The following is a 13,071-nucleotide window of genomic DNA, read 5'->3' as shown; positions in this document are numbered from 1 at the left end:
ATTTTGGAGGTGTCTAGAAGGACAGTCATATAGTTAAATCAATTTGTGCTAGTGGTTCTCAACCAGGGTGATTTCGTCCCTTGGGACAAATGTCTGGAGACAGTTTTGGTTGCCATAAGTCGGGGGAGGGAGGGTTGCCAGTGAGTAACACCTAGTGGGTAGAGCTTGGGGATGCTGTTAGAAATTCTACAATGCACAGGACAAGCCACCACCACACAAAAAATTACCCAGCCCTAAATGTACCAAAGTTGAGAAGCCCCTATTTGTGCTGTCTGGTGTGAGATTAATTATGTGGCTCTTCCTCTCGGGGAGAGCCTAAGCCTGTGGCATGCTGATAAATATTTAACTGTTTCCACTCCCACTTCCAAAAGTCCTAATTTTGCCAGTTTCTGTGGTATAAAAATTCCAGCTGTAGGGCTTCCCTAGTGACTCACTGGTAAAGAACCCACCTGCCAATGCAGGAGACATGGGTTCCATCCCTGGTCCTGGAAGATCCCACACGCCCTGGAGTAAGCAAGCCCATGAGCCACAACTACTGGAGCTTGAGCTCTAGAGCTTGAGCTCCACAAGAGAATCCACCGCAGCGAGAAGCCCATGTATCGAAACTAGAGAGGAGCCACCGCTCGCAGCAACTAGAGAAAAGCCTACACAGCAAACGAAAACCCAGCACAGCCAAAAATAAATAAATAATTAAAAAATCCCACTGTAACCGGTTTCAAGCAGCCAACTTTCTGTAGAATTAAGAAGAGATAATGTACCAAACCATTATAGCTCCTGGCCACGCAGAGGATGAGGGCCCAGGTTGTCCAATGGATTCTTCTGTTAGTTCCTTTATGGGGTGCAAAGAAAAGCATAAAATTCTTGCTACTATTCCCATCTGCCTGTTTGGTGTTTCTCTAGGGGTGGGAGTGTGAATTTGAGAGTTTACCATAAGAATGAATAACTTAATTCTGAGTGCTGCTGACAGTGTTAATTTCACAAATAAAGGGAAGGTTAAAAAAAGAGAAATATAGGATAGGATGGGGATAAAGGGGAAAGACAGAGAAGAGTAGAGAGGGAAAAGAAAGAAAAACTGATGTATTGGGTGAGAAGTAATAGTGTCTATTGACAAACATGTTATTATTAAGACAATGACGTAACAAAGAAAAATGCAGAGTATAATGTTTAAAAACTATTATTATCCTGACAAATCTCCTCTCATAACCCTGTATTTCCACTGTTGACTAATGGCATCATCAACTCCCTGGTCACTCAAACAGGAAACCTGGGTATCACCCCTAACTTCTTACCTGGACCTCCCCCTTAGAAATGGACAAGAAGCCTACCAGTTCTTCCATATATCTGTCTCGTTTTCTTTCTTAGCTCGCAACTTGATTTAGGCCCTAATTATCTGTCACTTGGACTGTTCCAGTTGTTTCCTAAGGGCTGCCTAGAATTCTGATTGTCCTGTATGGAATGGTTTTCTGAGTATGAAAGTGAAAGTTAGTAGCTCAGTTGTGTCTGACTCTTTGTGATCCCATGGACAGTAGCCCACCAGGCTCCTTTGTCCATGGAACTATCCAGGCAAGAATACTGGAGTGGGTTGCCATTTCCTTCTTCAGGGGATCTTTCCAACCCAGGGATTGAACTCCAAGTCTCCAGCATTGCAGGCAGATTTTTTTTACTGTTTGAACCATAGTGGTTAGTTAACAGCATACAGTCTGAAGTCAGACAGCTCTAGGTTCCAATCATTCTATTACTAGCTGTGGAATCAATCCATTAGCTCTGTGATCTTGGAAGTTATTTCACATCTCTGTGTTAGATCTTTCATCTGTGAAACATGGATAACACTAGTAGTACCTAATGGGGCTTGCCAGGTGGTGGTAAAGAACCCACCTGCCTATGCAGGAGACATAAGAGATATGGGTTCAATCCCTGGGTTGGGAAGATCCCTGGAGGAGGGCATGACAACCCACTCCAGTATTCTTGCCTGGAGAATCCCATGGACAGAGGAGCCTGGTGGGCTACAGTCCACAGGGTCGCAGAGAGTCAGACCCAGCTAAAGCGACATAGCACGCATGCAGCAGTACCTCATAAGGCTGCTGTGAGGTTTATAGGGAAGTGCTATGTGGTAAGTATCAACACTTAGAAATATGCTCCGTTTTAAGATTGTGTTTCTCTCCAGTTTATAATCCTTCAGTAGTTCCCTATTTCGATTTATCAACAAGGCAAACTCCTGCTCAACCATCAGGGCTTGGCTCCTGGGTCTGTTTCTCAGGTAGCCCTGGAAAACTCATTTAGGCAGGCTAACTTTTCTTCCTTCCGGCCTTTACCTTGAACCTCTCACGGTACTCAGTACAATGGAGCAGTCCTCTCTCTACGGAGTTATTATCTTCCTTGTGGGAAGTGAGCTACTTGAGAACAAGGACTGTGGCTTTTTTCTTTTTTAAAAAATCTTCAAGCATTGTGCCTAACACAGAGTAGATAATTAGAAGCAATGAGTAGTGTTAACTATATGAATGTGGAAAAGGGTAAGAAAGGATTGGGAAGAAAACATGTTTTGCCACACTGATGGGATGAGGGATGCTGTAAATGCTTCTCTGTATTATTTTCATGTGGTTTCTATAAGACAAAGTTAAAAATGGCTCCCATGTATCCATATAACCAATTGCCCTTTTCCTCCTTAGTTAAGAGTGGATCCATAAAATGGACTCCTTCTTAGCAATAAGAAGGAACAAAATATTAAATCACAAAACATGGGTGTCTCCAAAACTTTCTACTAAATAAATTACATTGACACACACACATGAACAGACTGAGCTTGCTTGAGCTAGATTATTAGTCCCACCACTACCATAGTTGTGTCAGAGCAGACAAGTGGTTTACTTTCTCTAGGGATGTTTCCTTATCTGTAAAACAGGATGACAGTAGTACCTACCACATAGGGCTGATAAGAGAATTAACACTCATGCACTCAGTGTGAGCTAAAGGAGTCACTTCTACAAAAATTCTTTTCCGGTTGTCTCTCCACTCCCAGTGGCTTGTTGCAGCCTCCGCCTCTCACCTGAAGGTCTTCCCTTACCTTCTTCATACCTCTTTCTGAACTCGGAGTTCAGCATAACTTTAATAATTACACATATTCATTCGTGAAAATCAGGAGACTGAACAGAAAAAAAAAAGGAAAAATAATTAACTAACTGGAAGGCTCAGCACAGCTAACCACTAGTGTAATATGGAACATTTTTATTCTATTACAAGTTAATCACTAAAGGGCTGTTGCCTATAAGCTTCAATTGTATATAATAGCCCATCTCATTACCTGCCTCCCAGGTAAAGAGCATTAAACGCCTTTGTGTAGCTCACAAGAAACATCCTGACCAGGCCCCTCCTAAGGCCGACAGGAATGCTGCTGCTGCTGCTAAGTCGCTTCAGTCGTGTCCGACTCTGTGCGATACCGTAGATGGAAGCCAACCAGGCTCCCCCATCCCTGGGATTCTCCCGGCAAGAGTACTGGAGTGGGTTGCCATTTCCTTCTCCAATGCATGCCAGTGAAAAGTGAAAGTGAAGTCGCTCAGCGGTGTCCGACTCTTAGCGACCCCAAGGACTGCAGCCTACCAGGCTCCGCCGCCCACGGGATTTTCCAGCAACAGTACTGCAGTGGGGTGCCTAAAACGCTAGCTCAGGCAAGACAGTTCTTTGGACGGTGGGAGTCCATCATCTTCTCGGTTTGCTGCTTTCCCACCAAGTGGCTATTCCTTGCCCCAACAACTCATCTCTCAATTTATTAGCGTGTGATACGTAGAAGCTTGGACTTTGGGAGGGGGGTGTAACACCAATATTTTGATATATACTTTTAAAGACCCTTTGCAAATACACCATATCAATATTTCTTTATTTTAATCAAAAAATGAATTCACATTACATTAGCTGTTTATTTTATAACCCATCCTTTTACTTACCACGGCCCCTCCCCTAGAAACACCCCTGCTCCTGACCTGCAGCTCCCACTGGTCAGGCCTTTCCAATGAACCCTCGGCCCTCCCGGAGCCCCGGCTCCGGCCCCACCTGCCAAACCCCAGGGCAGCCCCGCCCCCGCCGCGGCCGGCTTCCATCCCCGGCCCCGCACCCCGCGCTCGCTGACACCTAGGCCCGGCGCTCGCCGCTCCTCCGTGGGGCCCGTTTCCGGTGGGGCAAGGGCGTCTCTGCGGGGGGCCAGCTCCCGCGCGCTCAGCGTCGCCGGCGGCAGCCAGATGCAGGCGGAGCGAGGAGCTCGGGGCGGCAGGGGACGCCGACCCGGCCGCGGCCGGCCGGGCGGCGATCGCGACCGCGAGCGGGCGGGCGCCGGGACCGCCGTAGCGAGAGGTGGCGGTGGAGATGGAGGCGGCCGCCGAGGCCGCGGCCGGGGGTTCCGGGGCGGCCGCGGTGGCCGAGGAGGAGGCGCCCCGAGAGGCGGCCGTCGGGAGCCGGGAGGCCGCGGCGCCAGGACCAGCGAACCGGTAAGAGGCAACGGCGGGTGGCGTCTAGTTGGGGGGGGGGTCGCAGCCGCGTGGGAGCGGTCGCAGCCGCGTGGGAGCGGGGCCGGTGAGGGACCCCTCCGCGAATCGAGAACCGGGAGCGGCGTCCGGGGCGCGCGCCAGTTGGGCGGTTACGGCGCCTGCGCCGGGAGGGCGGAGGGCGGCGGGGGCGCGCGCGGGGCTGTGCACGTGGCGCGGGCGGGCGTGAGCGCCTTGTTGCCGGCCTCTCTGCTGGACTCCCGGCGTTTCGGGGCGCGGGGCTTCTTCTGCTTACCTGAGGGCTCGTGGCCCAGTTATTAAAGAACCCAGCGGTCGAGCCTGTGGGTCCGCAAGTCTAGGGGCGCGTTGGGTTCGCGTACGGTGTCAGTGTGATGGTCAGGGCAGCCAGGGGCAGCCAGGGCTTGGTCTCTTGGTGCCTGACCTTGCAGAGAAACGTTTATGTTAGTAAGAAAGAAGAAATTTGGGACTCAGTTTGTTCACTGCCTGTGCAATGCGTGTCACACAGTAGTCGCATAATAAATGTTTATTGAATGAAAGAATGACCCCGACGGGCTGGACTCTACTATTTGGGGCCAGGATCAGATACATAGTTTTTTTTTTTTTTTTTTATAGAGTAGTATTTTATATGTATAAGAGTAGGGGTCAGTGGTCTTCATCTGTCTGAACTTGCAATCTGTAAATGTTTCAGCAGTCAGGTCTCAATTTTAATAGTATAATCGGCCGTGTTCACACATTCATAGTTGGAAATCTCTTACAGCTTGAAGCAGGGAATGATTTGGGGACAGACTTTTACTATACTGCTATCTTAGCTAAAGGAGTTAAATTACTGTCTTTATGAACTATTCTGCTGTTATTTTAACATTTGTAGTACAAAACCATCTTTATATTTTGAATTCCCATGTGCATAGAGTGAAAATTTATTTTTGGTTAGAATTTCCTGTTACTGAAGTATTTATGGTATCTTAAGGGCATAAGAGAATGTCCCTAAAGAAAGGAGTTGTGTAAAGAAAGAAAACTGGAAGAAAATTAAAAAGCTTAAAATTAGGTTTGGCATATTCAACCTTGATTAAGGTAGATGAGTAAAATTTGAGAGGTATGAAGAAATTCTTAACTCACCAGGAAATAAAGGAACCTGACCAGTCCAGTGCACACTGTATATATCACATTTTGTCTTTATAACATAATGTATATTAAACTTTATTACAACTTTTTTTTAGCAACTTGAAGTTGTTTAAACAACTTTGAGTTCAGTTTAGTCCCTCAGTCCTGTCGAACTGTTTGTGACCCCATGTACTGCAACATGCTAGGCTTCCCTGTCCATCACCAACTCCCGGAGCTGGCTCAAACTCATGTCCATCGAGTGAGTGATGACATCCAACCATCTCAACTTAAAACAAATTTATTATATGCATATACACACTTTATGGCAACCCACTCTAGTATTCTTGCCTGGAAAATCCCATGGACAGAGGAGCCTGGCAGCCTACTGTCCATGGGGTGGCAAAGAGTTGGACCCAACTTAGCAACTAGAACAAGAAAACAATATAAATTTTATATGTATAAAATCTTGTTTTTATAGATTAACTGTCTTGCCTAAGCTCTTGCAGCTAGTAGTGGCAGCGCTGGGATTTACACCCAGCTGCCCTTGCCCAGGGCTTCCCTGATGGCTCATTTGAGAATCCGCCTACAATGCGGGAGATGTGGGTTCGATCCCTGGGTGGGGAAGATCCCCTGGAGGAGGGCATGGCAACCCTCTCCAGTATTCTTGCCTGAAGAATCCTGTGGACAGAGGAGCCTGGTCCATGGGGTTGCAGAGTTGGACACGACTGAGCGACTAAGCACGCACAGCCCTTGACTGTGTTTTATTTCTAATATTTTTGTGAATCAATTACTGCTTTACTGAGAACAAAGCTGACACTCCTTGGTTGCAGGGACCATGTTTTAACAGTAATTGTAGTTGTGGTCTCTTTGGTATTTGGTCTTCATTGAACTAAATTGAGTAAAATGATAGATCATCTAGAGATGAATAATTTAAAATTTGCCCTAATGTAGTACCTATAGTATTAAGACTTCAGGTTTTTATCAATTTTTAGAATGGTCTGGAAAATTCCATCTCTTATTTTCTTTTAGTATTTTCTCACTTTACAGTTTAAGGATTCAGTGTGTCGGTGAACATAGATGCTTGGCACAGTACCTGGGAGTAGCTGCAGACACTGTTGCTATCACCATCATATTTTCAGGTAGAGCTGGTTGAAGAGAAGTTGGAAAGATTATTCCTTCATTTTGGTCTAGGTTGGTGGCCTCTAACTCACTCCTGCTTCTCAGGTTCTGAAGTGCTGTTCCTATTTAGGCTTGCTAAGAATACCATTCTTGATGCTTAAAGACTAAATGGGACAAAGTTGGTTAAGCTGCCTTTGACTTCTTGTTCTCATACCCTATGGTGCATTTGTACCCCAAATGGAGACTCACTGAAATGATTAGAAAGAAAAAATTTACAACAGAGTTTTAGTTTTGTAAGGACCAGGTACCTAACTCCAGAGTATAATACTGTCTGTTCCCTTTGCTTTCTGCTTTCAACTACTACGGATACATGACTTATAAATGGAAAACAAAACAAAACAATGTCTTGATACGTAATATCCCACAGTAATTTGGTTATGTTGTACCTACTAGGCATTTGCTCTTAAATCATTCCCTCTATAGATGCGAACCCCAAGTCTATGGAGTTTGAGTAAGCATGTCATAAGGCTACTTATTTTCTTTGAATATCTGGTAAAAGTGTAGTATTGTACTTAATGCAATCATTAACTTAAAAATTCCCAAGTACTAGTGTTTTCTCGCTCAGAGTCGGACGTGACTGAAGTGACTTAGCAGCAGCAGCATTTTCTTAGTTTAGTCTTCCATGAACTGTTAACAGAGAGTAAGTCAAGGCCTGTTGGCAGTCATTGGAAATTTTTTTCTTCCCTGTAATACTAATGGTAACTCACATTTATTGAGCACTTAGTATGAGATCAGAAAACTGAGGCACAGTTACGAGAGGTTAGGTAATTTACCCAGTATGACTCAACTCCCAGATGGCAGAGCGTGAACTCTACCCAGGCATTTTAGCTCTGGAGTGACTTTGAGATTCAAAGAGGGGATGTGTGGATCCTTTTCACATACCTGTTTTCCTGATGTTTGATATAATTATAAGGTTTTAAGGTGACACATACCATTTTCAATTATTGTGGGTGTCAGATCTTTGCTTTCTTGCTCCATGTTTATGTCAGTCACTTTTACCCATTTTTAGATTACTTATGTCCAGTAAAAGATAAGACAATTGTTTATGATTGCATTAAGGAGAGTAGACTTGGAGGCTTTTTTTCTTGGATGAAACATTTTTGCTTTGCGAACAGTGATGTAAATCCTTTGCATGAGTAGTCATCAATATTAGATGCTTCTGACGTTTTTACTGCTACTATTTTACTTAGTAAAAGGGAATTCTCTAACTTTGGTGTTCAAGCTTAGTGTGAACCAGTAAGAAGAAACGATGGCAAATCAATTACTGGCAGTCAAAGGCACCTGCTCTTTCGTTGCGGCTGAAGGGAGTCACTTGCATCATGTCAGCCAGCTCTCAGAGACTGAGAGCCTATTAAAGCTCAAACTCAAATGACAGCCTCTAGACTGCATTGCTCCTATTTTCAGAAAGCCTGAAATAAATTAGGTTAGAAACTGAACGTGCTTAAGTGTCCCAAAAGAAGATTGCTTTGAGATTAGCTTTTGGTAATCACGGAATTGGCCCTCTTCCCTGCTGCTGCGAACTGCCCCTCCAACCCTGTAACTATTTTGGTATCCTTATCCTTGCTAATGTACCTGATGGAGGTCTGCTTTTCTCGCTGGCCATTGTTTCATTTACGTGTTTTCATTATCAACACAGGCAACTGATCCTCGAAACTTCCTGCTTATAGCCTGCTTAAAAATATTTTGATAAATTATGTAAGAGGTTGTACTTTTGTAATGAACTTTTAAATCAATGGTTCTGATTGTTTCAGAATATAAAATTTCCAACATAAAATAAATATATACTGAAAACACTATAGTCATTTAATACTCACTATCGTTATGTATCTGTTCTTCCTCCTTTTTCTTTTTTTTTTTTGTATTTTTTCTTCCAGTCTGAGTTATAATTGATATTTAACTGTTTACGAGTTAAGATGTGCAGCATAATTTGGATACATACATCATGAAATGATTATCATGATAAGTTTAGTGAATATCTGTCACCTCATATAGATGCAAAATTCAAAAAAAAGAAAAAATTTCCTTATGATGATTTAGTCTCTGAACTTTTATATATAATATATAGCAGTGTTAATTGTTTTTATTGTGTTGTACCTTAAGTCCCTAATACTTATTTATCTTATAACTGGAAGTTGGTATACCATCATCTATTTAAGAACCACATTAATAAACTTTTAGCCGTAAGAAGACTGATGTTATTCCTTATTCTTTCTAACTTGTATTTTAATTTCACATCTCCCATAGAATTGGGCCCAGTGTAATATATTTTTGAACTTGACAATTTTTTAGTGATGACCCTTTCTGCTTCCATATAAAAAACTGTGATTTAAAACAATGTAACCTTGAGACATAGATAACAGAGGTGTGGACACAGGGTGGGAAGGAGAGCATGGGATGAATGGAGAGAGGGGGACGGAAAAGCATCCATCACCATGTGTAAAACAGATAGCCAGCGGGAATTTGCTGTGTGACTCGGGGAGCTCAAACCAGCGTGACAACCGAGGGGTGGGATGGGGTGGGAGGTGGGAGGGAGGTCCAGGAGGCAGGGGACATATGTATACCTTTGACTAATGCATGTTGATGTATGGCAGAAACCAAACATATTGTAAAGCGATTATCCTGCAATTAAAAATAAATTTAAAAAATGTTTTGTAACCTTAAGTTTTGGGTATAAGTTTTTTCTTTTAGACTAAATTAAAATCACATTGATTTATAGCAGTATATTTCAATTAGCACTTGTTAAATGTAAAATTTTGTGAATGCATCTCATTTTCCTTAGTGAGTTTAGTTGAGTATCCATGAATGAATATTACTTACTGGCTGAATGAGACAAGAGTCACCATCAATTCTCTTCCAAAGTTTTGTTTGTAAAGATATAGGTACTGAGGAACATAGTTGTCACACATTGGTAGATGGGAATGGCTGGGCTTTCATCATACGTGTCACTCAGTTCTTTGAATGCCTTTCTGGTTATATGCCAGAATCATTATTGTAAAACATTTGAATACTCTGCCAGCTGACAACTAGATTAGGTCCCATTTTAATTTTGTTGAAAACAAGGAATTGGAAACTACTTATTTGGGAATGGTCTTTAGAGTTACACTTTCTCAACATCTACACCTATATTTCAAATTACCTTTTCTTGGGGTTCAGGGAACACAGCACAGACTGAGAATGGCCGAGAAGAGGGAGGTTTCCTTGCCCTCAAGGGCTAAGTGTCCTGTATTTCTTTCTTTCTCTCTCTTAAAAAATGGTTTTGATGTGGACCATTTTAAAAACCCTTACTGAATTTGTTATACTATTGTTTCTGTGTTATGTTTTGGTTTTTTGGGCCATGAGGTATGTGGGCTCTTAGCTTCCCAGCCAGGGATGGAACCCACCCCCCCTGCATTAGAAGGTGAAGTCTGAACCACTGGACTGTGAGGAAAGTCCCTATGTCCTGTATTTCCAAGATAGACTTCTCTTAGGAAAGAGTATGGACTTTGAATACCTGGAACTTGATTCTTTTAAAAACATGCGTGCTCAAAACCCATTGAAAAAGTCTTTATGAACCCCCAGGCCCCTGCTTGCTCCATCTGAGGCCTGGGGACTAAGATCGCATTACTTAATGAGCTCTCCTTTCTATCTGGAACCTGTGTGGAGCCCTGTGAGAAAGGTAATGCCCAGAAACAGAGGAAATCAATATGTGAAGACTCTGCTAATTGCAGGACTGTCAGAGGCCCTGTTCAGGGTCTCCTCCTTAGGGATGCCCTTCCTGAATATCCTGAACCCCAGCTCCCGTTTGGCTCAGTGCTCCTTGTTTGAGCTGCCTTGTCATCTTGCCTCAGTTCTTGACATTCTGATTTGTATTAGACAACCGGGGCTTGCCTTGTTCACTGTTCAAAGTTGGAAGAAAAAAATCACAATACTAACCCCCACTCCCCCCCGCCTGCTTAGTAATATAGTGGGGCTTCCCAGGCGGCGCTAGTGGTAAAGAACCCCGCCTGCCAGTGCAGGAGACCTTGTTCGATCCCTGGGTCGGGAAGATCTCTTGGAGGAGGGCATGGCAATCCACCCCAGTTTTCTTGACTGGAAAATCCCATGGGCAGAGGAGCCTGGCAGGCTATAGTCCATGAGTCCACAAAGAATTGGACACAACTGAGCACAATATAGTTTATCGCAGTTATTCACCAAGAGGGTTGGGGTGTGTTTTTGTTTTTCTTTGGTTTCTTGACATGTGCAGAATAATGTTTTCAATTTTCCAACTTTTGTCAATCTTAGTAATGTTACTGTCTTTGTTTTAAACTGCTGCTAGGATGGAAAACGGCAAGCTCATAATTCGAGACTACCAGGCTATTTCCTGGCGAATTAGGTAGTAAACCATTTCTGCTTTTTCCTGTTTTCTTTAGAAAAAGTAGTGATTACTTTTCACAATCCTCTAGAGAGGCTGTGTGAGTTGTTGGGTCATAACTGCACCACAGCATGCCTGACTTACTGTTTTTAAGAAATTAAATGGCTGTGAAGGTGTTTTCTATTCAGATGTCGCTATTTTCTGATGCACTTTGGATTTCCAACGGGAGAAATAAAGGCCATATTGACACAATTATTTCTATTTTATAGAAGCAATGAAGGAGACACAGGTTGGATCCCTGGGTCGGAACATCCGCTAGAGGACAAAATGGCAACTCATTCCAGTATTCTTGCCTGAAAAATCCCATGGACAGAGGAGCCTGATGGGCTACAGTCCATGGGGTTGCAGAGTCAGACACAACTGAGTGACTGGGCACGCATGCACTGATTAACTTATTAGGGCACGACATTCGTTCTCTTTAAAATTTCTTTCTCTTTTGTTAGAGCCATTTGTGTGTGTATATTGAGGTACCAAGAATAAGTTCCTTAATACTTTTTCTTTTTTCCTTTTGGATGGAAATAATCAACAACTTCGGTCTGAATATATTCCAAATAGGTGTCATGGGGCATTGCATTGGGAATTGTTACAGACAGTCTCTCACTTAAAAAAATTTTTTTTAATTTTAAATTAATTTATTTTTTTAAAGTCACTCAGTCGTGTCTGACTCTTTGCGACACTATGGACTATACAGTCCATGGAATTCTCCAGGCCAGAATACTGGAGTGGGTAGCCTTTCCCTTCTCCAGGGGATCTTCCCAACCCAGGGATTGAACCCAGGTCTCCTGCATTGCAGGTGGATTCTTTACCAGCTGAGCTGCAAAGGAAATCAGTCTCTCACTTTTGAGTGGATTGTGTCAAAGGATGTTGAGAAATACAAATTGATACACGAAGTTTTATCCTGGTGTTGCAAGGATGCTGTTTTTAGAATTTGACTGACCTAATGTTTGTCAACCTTAAATTAATTAAGACGATTTCTGTAAAGAACAGTACTCCCAAGGATGCTGTTTGTACCATCCACGTCACATAACTGGTATGTACAAATAGAATTAAAATTAGAACATAGGAGATTGATAGAATGAATTCCCTATTATATCTATTTAATCTTGCCTTCATCTTCTTGCTATTAAGGACAGATACAAATATATCTGCTCCTTAGTACCAAGTCAAACTTATATTGAGGGGTAGGAACCACATTTTAATATTAATATAGGCAAAGCTTTGGGATGGCAGAACTTTCATCAAAAATTTATGTATACTCTTGGATATATCAGTGCTGTGATTCCTCCATTTCTCTATTTAGCTGTGAAAAGTTACACTGGGAGATTGTCAGTGGATGTATATTCTGAGATAGTGACCAAATTTAGCTGTCTATAGTCTCTGGCTTGAAAGGACCATTAACATCAGCAATTTGGAAAAATGTACTTAACTAGCCTTCACTCTCAAAGTCTAATAAACTGTGAATTTCATTTAAAATGTGGATTTCGTGAATCTAAAGTTTACATCCCAGTAGCTAGACTTGCAATATTGAGGACTAGAATATTTCAGTCTTTCTCTCTCTTTTTTTTTTCTTTTTACTACAAGGTTTATAAAACATGTCTTTGTTTAATATTTGGGCTAATAAAAGCCTAATCTTATTTTATGCTACTGAAAAAGGCTTAATCCTTGTTAGAGATACACAAACTTCTCAAAACCTACTAAGTATTCTTATTTTTCCCTGTCTCTCTTCCTTTCTTTCCTTTTTCTCCCACCTGTGTTTTTGTTTTTTCATTTTTCTTTCAGGGGTTATATCTCATGGTGATCAATGTTTTGCAGTTTAGCAGATGCTTAGAATCCTACCTTCCAACCCCACTTATTAGTTGTAAAACCTCAGGAAAGTTGCATAAACTTTCTAAAGCTCAGTCCCCTTAC

At 42.6% G+C, this 13,071-nt stretch overlaps 1 protein-coding gene across 1 annotated transcript in view; it reads left to right on the top strand.

The window, feature by feature from the left end:
* The first annotated feature begins 4,014 nt into the window (after positions 1–4,014).
* The window catches only part of AVEN (apoptosis and caspase activation inhibitor), a 188,181-nt gene continuing 179,124 nt past the window's right edge, over positions 4,015–13,071 (top strand). The window contains exon 1 of the mRNA XM_040227003.1: positions 4,015–4,475. Within this exon, the coding sequence (XP_040082937.1) occupies positions 4,230–4,475 (246 nt within the window). The 5' untranslated portion in view covers positions 4,015–4,229. The remainder of the gene's footprint in view (positions 4,476–13,071) is intronic.

Source organism: Oryx dammah, unplaced genomic scaffold (assembly GCF_014754425.2).
Source record: "Oryx dammah isolate SB20612 unplaced genomic scaffold, SCBI_Odam_1.1 HiC_scaffold_26, whole genome shotgun sequence".
NCBI lineage: Eukaryota > Metazoa > Chordata > Mammalia > Artiodactyla > Bovidae > Oryx > Oryx dammah.
Note: the sequence above shows the minus strand (reverse complement) of the source record. Positions and strands in the feature narration are given on the sequence as shown.